Raw genomic sequence first — 20,019 nt, forward strand, 5'->3', positions numbered from 1 at the left:
GATCTCAAGGCAGCTGGGACCACAGTCACCAAGAAAACCATTGGTAACACACTGCGCCGTAATGGATTAAGATCCTGCAACGCCCGTAAGGTCCCCCTGCTCAAGAAGGCACATCTGAAGTTTGCCAATGAACACCTGAACGACTCAGAGAATGCTTGGGAGAAGGTGATGTGGTCAGATGAAACAAAGATTGCAAAGATTGAGCTATTTGGTATTAATTCAACACGCTGTGTTTGGAGGAAGAGGAATGCTGAGTACAACCCCAAGAACACCATCCCCACCGTCAAGCATGGAGGAGGAAGCATTATGCTTTGGGGGTGTTTCTGTGCTAAGGGGACAGGTCGACTTCACCGCATCGAGGGAAAGATGGATGGGGCCATGTACCGTGAAATCCTGGCTGACAACCTCCTTCCCTCAGCCAGGTCACTGGATCATGGATGGGTCTTCCAGCATGACAATGACCCAAAACATACAGCAAAGGCAACAAAGGAGTGGCTCAAGAAGAAGCACATTAAGGTCATGGAGTGGCCTAGCCAGTCTCCAGACCTAAATCCCATCGAAAATCTGTGGAGGGAACTGAAGCTTGGAGTTGCCAAGCGACAGCCTCAAAACCTCAAAGATTTGGAGAGGATCTGCAAAGAGGAGTGGTCCAAAATTCCTCCTGAGATGTGTGCAAACCTGGTCATAAACTACAAGACACGTCTGACCTCTGTACTTGCCAACAAGGGTTTCTCCACCAAGTACAAAGCAATGCTTTGATAGGGGATCAAATACTTATTTCCCTCAATGAAATGCAAAATAATTTATATCTTTTTTTTTACGTGATTTTCTGGATTTTCTTTTTGATATTCTGTCTTGCACTGTTAAAATAAACCTAGCATTAAAGTTATAGACCGCTCATTTCATTGTAAGCGGGCAAACTTACAAAATCAGTGGGGGATCAAATACTTATTTCCTCCACTGTACTTCCATATTGTGTTGAAATGCAAGCTGCATTGATTATTGCACTTTTCATAGAAAGTCATATTTGTGACAAGAAAAGCTTTTCTCTAAAACAATATTAGAGAAGGCAATTCATCAGTTGATTGTCTTTAAAGATCATCTCAAAAGTAGGAAGTGATTAGCAAACTCTGAGTAGCACACTCAGATGTGTATATAAATATATTTTTGAAAATCACACATGGGTATGTACATAAAAAATGTTTTGCATTGAAATGCATTGAAAATCGATTTTGAATCGAATTGTTGACCTCTGAATCGGAATCGAATCGTGAGGTGCCAAGAGATTCCCACCCCCATAGAGCTGGTAGGCCCCTTTAGGGTCCCTGACGGTGTGAAAATTACCTCTGCAAAGTATGTAGAGTTTCTGACTGAACACTTTTTTTTTTTTTTTTTTTTTGGGCATTTTTTATTTATTATCTTTATTGAGAGACAGAGGTGAAATGGGGCAGAGAGGGGAGTGACATGCAGAGAACGACCGCGGGTGGGAATCGAACCCGGGTCTGCTGCTGGGCCCGGCCCGGGAGGGGGACGCCTTACCAACTGAGCTAAAGGCGCCCCCTGACTGACCACTTTCTTCCGTGGTACAAAAAGAAGAACCGTGCCTTCCGTAGTAAAATCATCTTCATGCATGATAATGCACCATCTCATTCTGCAAAGAATACCTCTGTGTCATTGGCTGCTATGGGCATAAAAGGAGAGAACCTCATGGTGTGGCCCCATCTTCCCCTGACCTCAACCTTATTGAGAACCTTTGGAGCATCCTAAAGCAAAACATCTATGAGTTTGGGAGGCAGTTCACATCAAAACAGCAGCTATGGGAGGCTATTCTGGCATCCTGCAAAGATATTCAAGCTGAAACTCTCCAAAAACATACAAGTTCAATGGATGCAAGAATTGTGAAGGTGATATCAAAGAAGGGGTCCTATGTTAACATGTAACTTGGCCTGTTAAGATGTTTTTGATTTCACTAAATATGACCTTCACATCCTGCAAATTCAACAAATGACCATTTTTAGTTCTTTACAACCTATAAAATGTTTTGAAACTCTGTTGCATTTTGAGTTTTTCATTTTTGAAAAAACATACCGTTATCATTTGGAGGTTTGTTCAATAACATTTGAATCATACTTTAACGGTTGATGACTTGAAAATTATACTGACTGTGATTTGCATCGACCATTTAGGAAGATCTGAGAAAAATATAATTTGCATAATAATTTGGAACGCACTGAAGGCACCATGGACCCTTTGATCGCAGAATTTCTATTTGTTTTTAAATATTAAAACACACTTTTAGGGCAATAACTGTAACGTTAGTTGGAAGATGGTGTATTTTCTCAACTAAAGTGATCACAGTATATCGAGATAATATACGTTGAAAAGCATTCCGCACTATGCAATGATGACTTTAGATGACAGAGGAATAAAACACCAGCAGTGGTTAGGTGAATGCTTTCATGTTCATATTTTCAAACAACGTGTATCCCTTTGAACAAGAGGAGAGTATCTGAAGATGGGGGAATAACCAATGACTTTGGGAGATCCAATTTAAAACACATTTCAACACTACAAACAACACTATTAAAATTCACACTTTGATTTTCTGTTATTCCTATTCCTGGGCAACATCGCTCAAGGAGATTATGTGCCGTATATTATGTTAAAAAAAAATCCATAGATGCCAATTTCTCTTTGAAAATAGCTCCAGTATGCAATCAGCCACAGGATATGTTGTGTTTTGAGTTAAGGGGTGTGATCACGCATTAAAGTTGTAGCTAAATAAATCTGCAGTCCTGACCTGTTTCCTAAGAATTGTCAAGTAATTGTGAGGAGCATGGGAAATGTAGGAACAACACTAAACAAAGAAGAGATGGATGAGGGGAGAATGTTAAAAAAAAAAGTAATTACAACAATTCATCACCAAGTAGCTTCCATCAAACACTGTAAGGCATGGCAGAACGTTGATATCTTACCAGGTGAGAGTGTTTTTGCTCTGCTAGCTGTTTAGCTTAATGATAGGATAGGCTTGTCTTCATTCTCTTTTCATTCTCCTGACGGTGTGATGCCATGTTGTCTTTTGCAGATGGGATCAGTGTGACCGGCCTGCCAATGTCCAGCCCGCTGCGCCAGGTCCTCAAAGCCAGGGCCGACACCAAGTCTGTGGGCAGTGAGTCTGGCAAAGGAGAGTACAGCCACGTTAAGGTGAATACACACCATCACACACATACTATTTTGCTTAGTCCTTGTCGAAATTCAAGTGTGTTCTTCCCTTTTACTTTGTTTCCTGGCTTTTAGCATACTTTAAGGTAAATGCATTCCACCCTGATGCAGTGTCACTGTACCCTTTTTTTTAAAGATAATGAACATCTCAGGCTTGTATAATGAGTTTTGCACCCTTGCTCTGCCCATCTATTTTTGTCACCCTTCCGTTGGGGTACCAAACCGTGTTTAATATGTGGCGCTACTCTTTATTTAATTTATTTGGCGGGCCACACTGTGTCCCACTGCTATGATGTCATGATAGTTAGTTACATAGCTGCTGCAGCCAGTGCACAGACTGTTTATAAGGGCCACCTTGTAATATATCCCCATCCAGCATTAATCCTACCTACCAAGTAAGGGTACTGTCAGCAGTAGAAGAATAAGCCAAATCTAGGGTTACCGTTCCACACCGAAACTTGCCATGCCAAAGTGAACTGCTTAGTGGAAACGAGGCATTTGTCCCTCTCCAAGCCAAGCACACTCTGCACACGTCTATGCAAAAGTCAAGGTAAAACAATAGCATTATTTAACACCAGGGTACACATGATTGTATGCCTAAACAATGAAGACTTGGTTTATTTGGCTGCTGTCTTCCCTTTGCTGAAGATGCACTGTGTTCTTCGTATCATGACTCATACCTTCCACCATAGGCAGAGCAATGAGAAGAAACGGAAAGGGGGGAAATAGAGAGTGTGACATGGATGGAAAGGAGGCGAGGGGGAGAGTGCACTCTATTGAGCTGATCAGCAGGGGAGAATGGTTTGTTGAGGATTTGTTTGTGGGGAGGGTTAGAGATGGGTGGACTGACCCAGTCTACCTGCTGAGGGTCATCTGTAGCACAACAGCCGCACCACCTGCAAGTGTCCATTGTCTTACTGTTTCAAAGAACCCCTGTCTCTCCTCTGTCCATCATCAGGAGAAAAACACAACAACATTGATGTTCAGATGTTCAAACTTTTCTGACTTTTCTATTTTTTTTCTGACAGTATGATGACTGATGGTAGAGAATACGCAGGAGCTTTATTTTTGTTCATGGCCAAATAAGGCTTACACAGAACTGTTCTACAGAAAGAGAACACATTGTCCAGGCCTAAAATGAGTTAGCCAACAATGATTTAAAAAAAGGTACAGCTCCCAAGAAGCAACCTCACACTATGTAAAGTCGCAGTAACATTTGACCTCCACAATCTAATCAGCTCATCTTTGAGTCTGCATTTGTACAAACTTTGAAGAAAATCAAGAACGTACTTGAGATACTGTGTACAGACTTACTGTACGTACAAAAAACATTAAATAAGCTTTTGACAACAATTTTTTGAAAGCACTTTTTGCTGTTTGTCGTGACTCGTGCACCGTTGAAACGGCCCCCATCACTGCACTCTCATTGTTCTTTTGGGCCTCTGAAGGTGACTGGCGCATACATCCAAAAATCGCCTGGCAAAAATGAAATATTAGGTTATAAGGTGTAAAAAAAAAAATCCATAACGTCTATACCCTATTTTTGATGTTTCTTCCTGATGGGTACCAGGGATTCTGAGGAAATACCACTTATTGTATAGGTTTGTGTGAGTTTGCATCTGGACTAGGAATTCTCCTCATGCTGCACAGCAACACTGCAGTTAATTTCCCTTTGGATCTATTGAACAACCTGTTAGATATCCACTCCCTATGCAGTAAGGGAGAAAGAGGGAGCAGCCATTGTTAAAGTCAAGCTGGACATTTTAATCAGCCATTGGGGCTTATTAGAGGCAGGGTTTGACTGGCAGCTCCGAGCTTCATAGCAGAATATAATGTTGTAACAATGGTTAAAGAATAGCCAATTAGATAAAGACACTAGTCCCGCTAGAAGTCTGCTTAAAGGCAGGTGGTGAGCTGCTTCTGCTTTGGTAGACGTACTATTGCATACATTAGACACCAGGGTGATTCATTTAAACATAACCCTGTGCACTGACTTTCCCATTCATATCGTAGTAAATTTATTTTTTGGGTTTCCAGCTGCATGACTCATGGTTGTCATTGGCTGTGTTGTTTTCAGCAGTTTGGCTCATGCCCACAACACATGGCAAGCACTGGACACATGCTGACGTACAAGAGCTGGTCGGGTACAGCATTGTTCAACATGGATTCAGGCAAAAGTTAATGCAAAAAATAAGTTCAGTTGTTTGTTTAAAACAGAAAAACTTGGAAAAAGTTTTAAAGGATGGATGGATGGATGATGGAAAGATACAGTCCCCTCCATAAATATCGGAACAGTGAGGCCAATTCCTTTATTTTTGCTGTAGACTGGAAACATTTGGGTTTGACACCAAAATATGCATATGAGACAATAGATCAACATTTAAGCTTTAATTTCCAGGTATTCACATCTGGATCTGATACACAACTGAATAAGGCTGCGGTGAAAGCCTGGAAAAGCATCAAAAAGGAGGATTCAAAAGTTGTGTGATGTCAGTGGGTCACAGGCTTGATGCAGCTGTTACAAGCGAAGGCTTTGCAACAAAATATTAAGTCTTATTCACTTTAATTTATTTTAAGTCTATCTGTTCCAATACTTTTGCTCACCTAAAAATGTGGTGTTCCTTTTAAAAAAATGGTATCTTCTCAGTTGTGTATCAGATCCAGATGTGAATACCTGGAAATGAACGCTGAAATGTTGATCTATTGTCTCATATTCATATGTTGGTGTCAAACCCAAATGTTTCCAGTCTACAGCAAAAATAAAGGAATTGGCCTCACTGTTCCGATACTTATGGAGGGAACTGTAGATGAATGGATGGATGGATTGATAGATATATGAAACCAAAACTGTCAAAACAATGACCCATCTTTTTTTTTTATTAAGTCAGTGTGTACACAAGTTTTCATGCACGGATATTAGGAAACAGTTCCAAAAAAGTTTGGCATTGGATGTAAAAGATGACCGATCAGTGTTCACAGTCCGTGTTTTCATACAGTAGTTAAATATCGTCATTTTTGTCTTGCGGGTGATTCCTGGAAGAGTGCTTAGGCAATGCCTTTGTTCCATATTTCTTAATTATCTCACTTGCCCTTCTGTTCTGCTAGATTGCTACTTTTACGGCAAAGGCAGAGTGTAACCTTTATAAACGGCCTTCATAATATCAGGCAGTTTTCTAACAAGCCGATCGCCCCTCGTTCAATTTGTAACAGGAAGTGTTGATTTGTTGCTCGACAACATCACTATTACCTTTTTGAGCTATGTCCCTGCATATGTTACAGTGCTTTTTGAAAAGCCATATATGGAATCTGATTCTTCAGTGCAGTGTGTGTGCATGTCGGAATGGGAGAGAATTTATATTAGCTGCTAATAACAGTTTTTGGCCAGGGGGACGGATGGACAGATTCACAGGAAATTGAAAACCCTTCTTGCCAAACTGGCTGGCATAAAAGCATCATTTTCTCTTGCAAATCCAAATCCTACCTGGTCCAGTTAAAGGTGGAGTCAGCAATTCTGGAGAATGCTTGGTGTCAATATCCCTTATTATAAACGGGTATGCTGCTATCTACGGTGGCCACCTTTTGTTAACATACAGTTTGTTTACATAACCGTTTACAGAGCCTAGGCTGTGTACTAACACCAACTTTTATTTCAGCTGGCACACACAGTACAGACAGGTGGCGAATCGTGAGGAGAGGAGATTCACTGGATTGCTTACTCCATCTTTAAGTTTACACTTGGGCATTATTATTGCTCAGGTATGCGTTTCTTACTTAGTCTTTTATATATTTCATCCCCATGTTTTGACGGGTATACTTGGCTGATCTGTAATCAGCACTGAAGAAGTCAACATGTTTATCTCACTCACTCATTGCTCAATCCTATCTTACGTTTCTCAACCCTCCCACCAAATTGAGAAGGACTGTGGGCCCTGAAAAATATGTATGCTGTCAGGGTGCAAAAGGATCCATCCACCGCTCAGACGTGTTGTTTTTTTCCCATTATTTACACACTTTCAATGACTCATGCCTCCGGAGAGAGTGAAGGCACCTCCACAACTTGCTGTCTTTGACACCGGTGATTACTCCTCTCACCCCATCATAGTGGCTTTATGTCTCATTTCACCTGCCCTCTCCCCAGAGCCATAGCACATCACCTCTTCAAGCTCTTTTAACCCTTGTGTGACCTTAACTTTTACTACGCCTTGGTTACCTTAGAGGACAAAAACGTCCTCTCCCTATAAACTGCCATAAAAACATTATACAGTAATATTTTTTTCTACTTTTTTTTTTTTAACAAACCTTTTATCCAACTTGACCTCTTTACATACATATCAAACATTCATTCATTTGTAATTGCTTTTAACCCTTTACATGCAAGCTTATGTGATGACGTGAGCCATTTTTATTTAAAAAAAACACAATAATTGAAAAATTTCTCATATAATAGATGCAAAGTGGATTTTTTTGAGTGGGATAATTAGACTCTAGGATATGTTAATGATTTGCAATAAAACTGCTTTTGATACATGTTTAGTATTTGTGCAGTCACAGATGCAAATAAATACTCCCTCTCATGACCTTAGAGGACAAAAACGTACCCTCCCTATAAACTGCCCTAAAAACATTATACAGTAATATTTTTTTCTACTTTTTTTTTTGAAAACCTTTTATCCCACTTGACCTCTTTACATATATATCAAATATTAATTCATTGTCAGTTGCTTTTGACCCTTTTAATTCCAGTTTCTTTGATGATGTCAACAAAGTACTGTGAACCTGCAGCCACCTGAAAAGCCACAAATTGCACCTTTATAGCTGCACACATATGCATGCGCACAGAGACATACACACACACAGTCATTTCACAACACACACACAGCCACAACCCTAAGGTATCCATATGGATCCACACTTTCCATTAATTTCTCATATGTCTTATGTTTAGGCCTGTAACTCGAAAGAATTACAAAAAAGTACAAAAATGGTTTTAGGGGGCATATTTGATCCTCAGAAAAAACAGGAGGAAATCAATGATTGAGCTAAATAGGGCTAAAAAAGCAATTTTGGTGTCTTAAGTTTTGTATTATTGCCTAATATCATCAAATTCACATGTGTTTGTCATCATGGCTGTGGTTTGAAAAAACAAAGTTTTTACAGGATTTTATGCTTTCAAACTGGGCCATTTTTTCCATACAAGTTTGAGTTTGTAAAGTTTGGCTGTGTGTACACAAACACACACACACTATATTTTCTCAATTCACACATATGCACCACACACTAGCATCCCTACCAACACACTCACACCATTTAGGTTGATTTTTTTTTTCTATTGCACTGTGGGGGGCAGGACCGACAACCTGGAAAATTGCTTGTAATTCAACCCTATGCCAAATATAGGGAAATGGCTCAAAATGGTGATGGTGTTAAATGATACATTTTGATGCTTTGTGTCTAGGATGAAAGCATAAAATCATTGAAAAAAATATTTTATGCTGTAATGACAGCAGGATCAAATTGGTAAAAAAAGGCCATTTTGAATGGGAGTCAATAGGGGACAAAAACGTCCTTAAGGACATGAGAGGAACAAACAAGTGGCCAGCCTTTATTATAGATGGTACAAAGTTGCTGAGTAGAAATTCACAAAACATTTGAAAAAAAAAAAAATCCCTGGCCAAAATGTATTCAGTTAACATAAGCACGGCCAAAATGTATTCAGTTAACATAAGCACAGCCAAAGTTATACACAAAAAAGAGCGGAAAAAAGGACAAAAGCGTCCCCAAGAGCACATAAGGGTTAAGGGTTTGATTGGGTCTGTTCCTTCGTTACATCTACAAATGATCTGCGATGATCAATCCTATTGGAGTGTCGGTGCCCAGTGAGTGAAACAGCAGCAGATGCAGAGTTTTAGAGAGACGCCGAGATCCTTTAGTTACATTTGGCTAATGCCTCTCACTACCTTGGCCTGTCCTCTTGGTCACTCGGGTTGTCACACTAGTCAAAATAATTTAGCTCTATCCTTGGCTAACATGGCTATTGTTAGCCTAGCCATAGGAGCCAGTCTGATTAGTTTATAACATAATTTAAGAGCAAACAATGCTTGTATTATTTGTGGAATGTTTAATGTACATTGCAGGCGGATAGCAATCCTACATTACAGCACATTTCTACACGTCACGGACCATTAATCAGGCATACTGTATGTATGGACAATTTATTATTATTCACCATAAACCCTGAACGAGTAACCTCTTGGCCTGGCGTAAGCAGTTTTCTACCATTAATATTGACATAGACGTTAAAATACAATAGCTCTGAAAATGGTTCATGGTGAGAAGAGCATACCCTGACGCCTATGTCTTTTAAAGGGGTGTGCTGATAAAACGGCTTATGTCTCTACATACCTGTAGGGAGCAGCGTGAACTGCATGTTGGCCAGGGCGTATGCCACAGGTCCCTAAAGGACCTCGGTGCTACTAGAGCTTTATGGAGATTTGGACCCTCGACTGGATCTGCTGTGGATTTATATGAGTGGTGACTTGAGTGACAGACAGAGGAAAAACTGGCACACAGTAATGAGTCACTCTAACGCCGGCTGTGCATTCTTGCCCTCTGACTTAGCCTTTCTGTGAACCTATCTCCAGTGGACAGATGTCAAGGAGGGCATTTTGGGTGAAGCTATGAAATCAGACAGGCCCCAGCCCGTTATCTTCAAAACGCCAAATGTCTACGGTGCTGCCGAGCTGCATCCAGAGCAATTTGACTTCTCTGTTCGTACTTCCATAATATGGCAATGTAGAGATAAGTGTTAGAATGTTACTGGGGCCTGCTCCTGCAAGCGGCTGGGGTCTTATTTTCAATTATCTACATCTTTACCCAGCCACACTCCATTTCAATATGCCATTTAAGGTGGTCATTTGTGGGGGGATAGTGCAGTCAGAACTCTACACAAGTTTGAGAGAATCCAGAGGTCTTTTTTTCAATTGTCATTTTAGAAATAATACTGAATGATGATTCAGTAACATCAAGGACCGATTGTTGTTTTACACGTGTGTAGCGTTTGATTCATCAATCGATTATACGTAATCAAAAATGAAAATTATTCCTCAGTAATTTCATAAACAAGAGTGAATACTCATCATACTAATTATTGAAACTATTTCAGACAGCTCGACCGCTAATGATGTCAAATTCAAAACAATTAATTAAAGACACTAAAATGGCTTTATTATTTAACACAGTCCTTGTCCTTAACAATATTGATTAGTGCAGCTTTAAATAATCAATCATAAATGATTAGTATGCTTACAAGGTGATGGCATGCTGGTCCCAGCTGACCTACATTATGTTATAATTATGAGCCGAGCATCTCTTTTAGAAGGATACTAGTTAAGTACATATGTGGGAAAATCAAAACAAGCTTACTCACAAAGTTGCTGTGTCATAATTTAAACAAGGTTTTATTTGTTTTTAGATTGCTGGGTAAACACAATTCACTGTAAAGATGTGAGCATGTATACCTTAAACACAAAGCAGAGAAGGCAAATTGCATCAAATTTCAGGAATAGACAATGTAAGCATTTTCTTAACAATGGAGAGTATCTGTGGGAAAGAACCTGTCCTCCAGTCAAGATGTGATGACACACACACACGCAGAGCGCACACACACACAGCGCGCACACACAAACGCACACGCACACATACACAGAATGTCAGTGGGAGTGTAGTTGGAGTGGGCAGAGCTTCTTCAGGACTAATCAAATGACAGAGGCAGAGTCGCCTGCCTGCCTGCCATTCAGCGTGCGTGCTAATTTTAGAACCCCAGCCCCGCTGGTGGCAGTTCAGTTCTCTTCATAGAAACAGATCCCGGCTCGTGATACAGATATTTATAACTGCCACAGATGTCTGCCCAAGTGTGAAACTCCAGATGAACCAACAAATGATTCCTTTTTCTTCTCGGGTCGGGATTAAAAAGGCTCCTTCTTTTCTCCCTTCTTTCTGCTTGCTCGCCACCAACGTACAATTTTAATTTTTAATCATTGTTGTTCTTTGAAAGCTGATCTTTATTGATTAGATTTGAATCCATTGCCTATGGAAGAATGGCCAGGATTATTTATTATTTTTAAGGTTCATATTCAAGAAGAATACTGTTTTAAGACTTGTAGACAATCTGACAATTATCTCCCTAATTTGTCTACCTTTTATCAGATGTAACTACAGAGTACATTTACATGCACATTAGTCTAATGATCATTACTATAGTAACCTGATTACTCACATCCCCCATGGACACTATTATATCATAATCTAAAGTGTCTGCAGACTTGTGTCCTCCACATCCCAGCTGAGTTATCAGCAATGAACAACAATGTGATACAAGTGATATCAAGTGTCAGACTTCAGTACACATTACAATACACCATTTCATTCCAGGATTGTGTATCTTGTTGGAGGGTTTGAGCTCTTTTTCTATCATCTTTTAAAGTGAGCCGCTTATTGTGGCAATTTAGAAATAAAATTACTGAAAACCCCCGAAAAAATGCTACATCAAGTATGGAATCCTTTTTGAAAGGAACATTGATTCTGAAATGGATATTTTAATCTTCCAATAGCTTCCTTTAAACACACACAGGTCTGATATATAATTTGGTATCTCTGCTTCCAAAGACACAGCGGAAACTGGGTTTGAAAGTAGCTCAAAGGAATAGTTAAATTGTTTTTGTGAGACTCAATTTGGCCATGATCATTTGCAGCAATCCCTCGTAAACACAGACGTTTTGTTCTGTTAAACTACTGACAAGCACATCCACGATGGTTTGCACAGGCGCACCGCGTAGTTTCCTTCCGGGATGTATTCGATTCATAAATGACATGAGGGGCAAAAAGTATAAAGCAACTAGCACACAGGACTGTTAAGTGAAGTTGTTAAGTTTATCCTCTGGCTAATGCTAACACTTCCATTGACTACAAGTATTTGAGCTAAGGAGCGATGCGCAACCTTTGCCCATTAATTCTTCAAAAATGCATGCACAGTTAACCCATTGATGACTATGGCAATCTAGGATGCATGTCCTTAATGCCCGAGGGTTTTCTGAAAAAATAGTACGAATTGTCAAGTCTACCAAAACCTTAATATCTAAGCCTGTGACATTGGGTGAAAAATATGGATCAACCCCCGGCCTCTTCGTTTAATCTTTTGTATTTGCTTTGTATTTTATTTGTTGATGCTGAAGCTCCCTTTTGCTGTCAGACAGTCAGTAGTGTTTTATTGGTGTTTATCCATATGTAACTTGAGATAAATGCAGGGCCAATCATCATCATCAGGAACGCACACACAGGGTGCCAACATCCTCCCCCCCCCCACCACTTCCACAATCGCCTGCTGTTTGCCAACATTTTTCATTCCAACAAGCTGGCTAATATCTGGGGTGTAAATGCACTACGCAGCGCTCACTGATTCTACGCAGCGCTCACTGATTGGAGTGTGGAGGTACAGCTGCAGACCACAGCTGTGTTGCCCCCTTAGCCCCCACCAAGACATACACCTTAACTTTCTCCAGTGTGTCTGTTTATGGCTGCAGCAACATGTGGCACATACCTTGTGCCTGGGCAATAGATTGACGACAAGGGGACCAAACATGAAAGATGGATGGGGTTGTCAATACAAAGCTGATTCTGATATGGCTACCCACAGGGATTTGCAGAAATTTTAAATGTTTTTTATACCTTTTTGTTTGGTGTTGCATTGATAAAGCTGCTTGTTGCATCTGCTTCCATTCCTCGTCCCTCTTCCGCTCTCCGACAGAATTGCGGCAAAGGCCTGCTGCTGCCGGCTCTTTTATGCCCCAGGTAGTGGTTCAATAAGCCCAAAATGTAATTACTGTATGTGCCTCATTCTTTCTCAAGCTGGGTTGTCATTACGTGCATGATAACACAGTGTATAATTTACTCATAATTCTTTCCGCCAAAAGTACGCACATTTTGAGTGATAAGATTAGCAGCACATGAGTCTTTTAGTTTGGCTTTTGATTATTCGCCTCGCAATTATCTTTTTCCTTGTAGGATCTGGCTGCTGGATGTTAGTGCCTCATCACATTAAACCTTTAAAGGCACAGCGTGTAAAGGGAATTCAGAACAGACTTGGTAGACTGGAGTCAATATACAATATTAATCTGTATATGTTGAATAGTGTATAACCATTTGATATAAAAAAGTTTTTTTAATTTACCTTACAAAGAGCCTTTTATATCTACATAGGAGAGTGGTGCGCCACCATGTTGCACCACCATATTTTTACCGCAGCACAGCATGAAAAAACTTAACAACCTTATGCCTTTTTATATATTGAGTATGCACCTATTGAAAGATGAAGAAGTAGTACTTTAGATTAAATAACTAAATACATCTTCACCTCATCACTTGCTATTGTGGTCATTACTTGAGCGAGTGGGGGATGATGCCATATTCAATAGCTTGCTTCTTGTCCTTGAAGGCCACCGTATCATCTGTAAATTGTTGCACACTGTACTTTTTAATATTTGCTCATATAAGGAATGTTAATATTTGAATAAACAGTGAAAGGGCGTGGTTTATTCCTTGTGAGAATCAGCAAACTTGCAGGTCTTCATGGCAGTTGGCCTCGGCATTGACCTTAGCACTGGCAGCAAGTCATCATGGCACTTTTATCGCATATTTTTTGGAGCGTATAGTCACAGCAGGCAGGGGGCACCTCACACTGGCACAAACACCAGGAGTCCTTTCATTAAGCATTAAGCTCCTGCATCCATGATTTACTCAAATGCAAGAGCCATAGGAAGCCAATTTAGCTCTGTATACGTCTGGTCCCTGATGACCTGGCTCTGCTCCGTAGATGCTAACATTGTGATGTGGCACCGTGGGACCCCGTGTCTCTAAATGATGGCCAAATGATCTAGTCCATTAGGAGCCCTAACCCCACAGGGATAACACAGTTCTGAATGCTTCTTCCTAATTACTGTTCACATACACAACTCTGTCTGAGCTTCCAGGCAGCCTTTTTACGAGCTGCGGCGCGACAGGCCGATTGGGAGTGCGACAGTTTGGATTACATAATGTAACAATTGTGTATATTTCAATATCTTGTTCTAAAATGTATGTCTAGGCTAATGAATTAATTATGCTTTTGTGAGGAAGGTGGTATTGCTGAACTCGTGAATTTCAAAAAATGTCAAGAACTCTCTGGTTCTACATTTTAGCCCCCTTGAATTCTCTGGAAGTAATTTAATGTTGAAGATATGAAGCATTTAAAAAAAATTGCACACTTTGATGTAAAAACTACATAATGGATATAATTGTACACATTTCCACTTCCAAATAAGTGGTTTAGATTATAGTGTTAAACTTTCGATTAAAACGTAATGTCTGGCAGTATCATTGTTTCTCCATTCATCATTACATGTTCATTGATGACAATATGCCGTTAATGAATGAGGACAATGTTGTCATAGGCCTGTCACCTCTTTTTCAAAAGTATTGTTCAAACGTGGGAAGAAAACATATGGATATAATCATTTTACGTCTTAAAGCTGGAGTATGTGATTTCTGATTGGTCAAATTTAACATGAGCTGTACACTTTGACCAATCAGAGCGAGGCTCCGATTCTCTGTTCTTATTGGCTGTTGGGACTGTCCATTCACTTTGGCACGACTTTGTTGGTGTAGAGCGTCTCGGGGAAGGACCATAGGGGAGGGACCAAGTAGAGCGGTTGAGGTATTTGGATTCGAATCTCTATCCCAACTGCCATTTTCTCCCCAAATCCTCCACCCAGCTTTAATTTAGAATTCAGTGAATGAAACCTTTCACTCCAATCGGGGAGTGTTAAAAAAATGCACGATGAGTCTTTGTCTTCAATTAACTGTGCAATAGTTTTTTACCTCGTTAACGCATGATTGGAGAAAACCAAACCAAATAAATCAAAGAATATTATGGAACCATCTTGGATTTGATACTATGGATGACAATATTCTGGATAAAAGTAAGGCTGTTCGCAGAGTTTGTAAAACGCTTACAGTAAAATAACGGCCATAACATATCTGATACACCTTTTAAGCTGCCGCCCAAGGGAGCCACCATCACATAGTTTGGGATTATGCTCACGGTTGGGTGTCCAATATATTTTAATAAATGTATTTACCGTATTTTCCGCACTATAAGCCGCACTGGACTACAAGCCGCAGGCGTTATAATGTTTAATAACCATATGTAAGAGTTCGTGCACAGAGGGAATTGTCGGGAAAGAGATGGCTGCTTGAGGAAGCTCCCATTTATTAACCTTTCAACAAACAAGTTGCATATTTGCATACAGTATTCAAGTGTTACCATTTAGTGCAATAGTAGCTACTAGGGATGGGCACGAGTGTTTTCGATACTCATGTGATCGCTTGCAGTCCTCGAGGATCAATCGATTTTTCTATTTTTAGAACGCAACGCATCTGTCTGCAGAACAACGGTTCACCGCAATTAAGGCTCAATGATTATTGTCAAACAGTCACAGTTGCCATATGATATTAAGGATTTTTTTCCACAAGTTTAAAACCCATTTTCCTCACTGAAAGTAATTAAATAGACGGGCCACAATGTAAACCGATCGAGTAGGTCTGCGTTGGGGAGAAAAAAAGAGAAAAAAAGCATGGGCTGTAGTTGTAACACAAAAAATAGCCTAAGTCGCCATTTAAAATAAGAAGGGCAGCAAATAATATAAAATGATTGTCCTACAATTTAAATACATATAAATAACTCACCAAAGCAGATAGTTGTATATCCAACCGCGTAATGCTCACTCCGTGTCCGTGAATATTTACCGCGACTAATTCCTCATTTACAGAACGTTACACCGGTCGTTTTTTTAATCTTATCCCCATATTCCTTATTGAAGGCTTCTTAACTGTTGTTGGCTCGGAGCGAATGTGCCTGAAGTAGGCTAAGCCTTGCTTCTCCTTTACTTTTCTTTCCAAGCGGCAGTGGCGTAACGTTGATGTTCATATTGGTGGGGACACATTTTAGCGAAACGTCACACAATTTGGCGAAACGCCCTCGCCCCAGACCCAGCATCCAACCGCTCACTAGTTTATTAACCAAACCAGTTTTATCATGTATCTATGTAGCCTACAGTTTAGTCAAGAGTTGAGCGGCTATCAATCGTTTTGCACTAAAACACTTATTATATTCATACATCCTTGGCTACTTATGTTTCATAGTAGGGCTGTCCCCGACTCGGAATTTCAGTTTACAGGTGAAACGGGGAGTTGGAGCGCAGCTGAAGCACGAGCGTGCCCGAGCCTCGGCGAGCGAGAAACAACACAGAGCCGGTGACGGCTGCAGAGAATGGTGATTCGCGCGAGTAAAAAAGACAAGATGCTCGCGGTATACAGGGGCTTAATTGTTTCCAAGGCGACCTATCTTTACTACAGCACATAGCAGAGCAGAATCAATAGGCATATGTGGTGCGCAATTTGCACAGCGCAAACGTACATCTGCTTTGGTTTTTTCTTTTGCTATTTCCTCTTTAGTTTTGACCACTCTTCTTCTATGGCGTTCTCCTTTCCTTTTTTCCCCCGACATTCTTCCTCAGTTGACGTCAAACTTCAGCCGCATTCACAGCGCAGCAGCTGAGCTGATAGATTCCGAAATGACAGCAGAAGCTGTTTTACCGCTCTCAAATTAAGCAACCAATCACCGCTAACCGAAACACAACCCACGACAACCAACAGGAGGCAAAGCCAATCACAAAATACGTAAGGCGGGACTATAAAGAGGCAACGCATTAACCCTTTCTCGTCGTTGTCATATCCTTCTCATATTGGTGTGGACAATTTCAGCACATTTGAATATTGGTATGGACACGTCCACACCGTCCATACGCAATTTTACGCCCATGCCAAGCGGAGAGTACCTTGCATGCTCACCTGGAGTCTACTCATTACTAACTGAGAGTAACAGGTGTCATCTCCCCTTTTTATAAACGTAACTTTATCATCTGCTTTGAAATAATTGCACAGTTATATTCCTGAACATGTTCTGGAGAGACCGTGTTCAGCTCCACGGTGCTGTGGAGAACACAGGCTGCGCCGCGGTGGCACGGAGGTGGCAGTTATTTGGAGTTGCTGTTTGACACAACGCTCAGTTTATTGCACTTGCATCAAAATATTTAATTTTGTTAAACTTTATTTTATCCGTTTTGTGCCGTTTTGTACACGCATATAACATTTTAAAATAGGGGCGGGCCGCCGGCCTGAAGGCTACAGACACACACAAAAAAAAAAAAAAACGATTTTCCTCATCCACCAATCGAGTTCATTTGAAACGAGGAGTACTCGATTACTAACACCCATCCCTAGTAGCTACAGAACATATACTGTGCTGTGTAATAACAGGGTCGAAAAATATATATAACTTCCACCATAATTAGTTGCTGCTCACTAAACAGAATTTTCACATTACGTCCAAAAATACCAACAGCAAGACCTACAGTGATCAAGTAAATGCGGTCCCACTCCAGAAGGTCACGATGAAGTTGTGTGTGTGTGTGTGTGTGTGTGTGTGTGTGTGTGTGTGTGTGTATTTGTGTGTGTGTGTGTGTGTGTATTTGTGTGCGAGCGCATGCATGTGTGAAAAAATTGCTAGTGTATGCTAGGCTGGCGGGGGAAATTAGCAGAGAATGAAGCATTTCATCATGCTTACTGGACTTGTATCCATGTGTGAAATGCAGTGAGCCAGGCCAAGTGTGGCTCCATATGCCGAGGCGCTCAATGACTGAACTGTTGTCGATTAGATGCACCTTTCGGCTGCAACACAGTTACCCTGAGCAGGATGTTTATATACCAGCAACCAGCCAGCACACCTGCCTTTTTTCATTTGACAGGTCATTGTTGGTCATTTGTTCTGTGTGTGTGTGTGTGTGTAAGTGTAGTTATAAAAAGTGTGTGTGTTTGCGTAAATGTCTCCTCATGCATCGCCATGCAATCTATCATTTTATTTTCAGGCTATGGAGCTCCTAAAGCTTTCAGGCTCGGCTTGTCCCATCTTTGAAAGCTGACTTCACATCCCCATGGTTGACTGGCTCTGTGTATACGGTATATACTATAAGAACAGCAGTAGGGGCCCAGGGGCCTGATGTGATGCTTCTTCATGTAGCCGCTCAAGCTGGTAAATGGTGTGACACCTGCACAGTACCACAGGGGTTATATAAAAGAGCAAGCGTTTTGCTTCTGGGTCGGCCAGTGACTCTGTGTGGGTGTGCGAGTACAGTAGCCTCTCTTCATCTCGGGACAGATGCCACTCTCCCTTGACAAAATGTACTTCTGTTGTTCATCCACTCTCCTTCCCCGTCATGACTCACAACGTATAATCAGATTGAACCATATTTAAGTGAATTAGTCGACACTTTGAAAAGAAGATCAAATTACCGTGGATGAAACGCTTCTTGTATTGTGAGGATTCACAGGAAGTACTTATAAGCACAAAGCAGACACACCTGGGTTTCCATCGTGTCTGCCCCACCACCGACCCAACAACCAAGGAGTAGAGCTGCAGTCGATGAGGTTTAACCAATGGAGAAAAAGGTGGCAATAGATACATTTCAGTTAGAAATTATCATTAAAAATAGGTTTGTTCATTGTCTTTTTAGTGCAGTTTTGCAACATATCGTATTGAAAGAGACTCAAAGCAGCCTTTTACATTAGCACCTACATGCATGGGACACATTTTTGGGGATACTAACTCAAATAAATGTTAACTTTGCATATTATAAGCATAGGATTCACAATGGCCCTCCCCAATTTAGTATTCACGTATTAGTGAAGTAGTTTGCATATCAGTATTCAAATGAGCTAGTACATGGCGAGGTCATTCCATGGCCATGATTTTGTAGGGCTTTGATGACCCCGGTGCTGTAACGAACCAGGGAGCTGTGGTTTTGATTATTCGCAGGCTGCACGCAAGCTGTTTCCCTGGTAACCTGGCATTGTCGGACAGCGATACAGAAAGGATTTGTGGGAACGGACTGTCCTGAAGGGTTTCACTGAGCTAAAGAGGATAGAGGAATTTTAATTGGCTGGTGTTTTTTAATGGGACGGTGTGAACTGAACTGTGTGTCCCCTCAGAATGTTGATATGCATTGATTAAACTAAGGGACGGTAGAATAGAAAGTCATGATCAGGCGAGAAGATTATTTTCCAATAGTCTGGTTCTGGTTGGGCAGTGCAAATAGGGAATGTAACCACGGGTGTGTATGCATCATCACTTGTGTAGAGCCCAACACATCTCCTCTGACTCAATCCACCCTCACCACGGACTGTTCTCCATGCTGAACTCTGGCAGGAGGTTCCGCAGCATCCACAGTAGGACATCTAGGTTCAGTGACAGTTTCTTCCCCCTGGCCATTAGACTGTTGGACACCCACGGACAATACATGAACCAAAAAATGTAGAACCCCACCCACCCCACACCCCAAACAATCCTTGGACAGATGACATCTAAAATTACATAAAAATAAAAAAAACATTAAAAACTGTTACAAAAGAGACAACTACATGCAGTGTGTAATATGACATCTACATTCTAAAACGCTGGGGGCAGAAATATCAGGACCATCATTAAGTGGACCCGGCCTGGGGGCTGTTCCGGATAGGGGCTTTTGGGGTTCGGGCTGGTTTTTGGGAGACAGTGAAGTTATTATGGCGTGCTATGCAAACTTCTGCGCTTCACTGGGTCAACTCTGAATCCTTTTTTTCCCCTGTCAGCGGTGTCAGCTATTTTGGTCT

General features: G+C 41.0%; 1 protein-coding gene across 1 annotated transcript in view; it reads left to right on the forward strand.

Annotated features, from left to right (window-relative positions):
* The window catches only part of trappc9 (trafficking protein particle complex subunit 9), a 228,972-nt gene that overhangs the window by 87,852 nt on the left and 121,101 nt on the right, over positions 1–20,019 (forward strand). The window contains exon 17 of the mRNA XM_080045758.1: positions 3,086–3,204. Within this exon, the coding sequence (XP_079901884.1) occupies positions 3,086–3,204 (119 nt within the window). The remainder of the gene's footprint in view (positions 1–3,085; positions 3,205–20,019) is intronic.

Source organism: Ammodytes marinus (genome assembly GCF_949987685.1).
Source record: "Ammodytes marinus genome assembly, chromosome: 17".
Classification (NCBI taxonomy): Eukaryota; Metazoa; Chordata; class Actinopteri; order Uranoscopiformes; family Ammodytidae; genus Ammodytes; species Ammodytes marinus.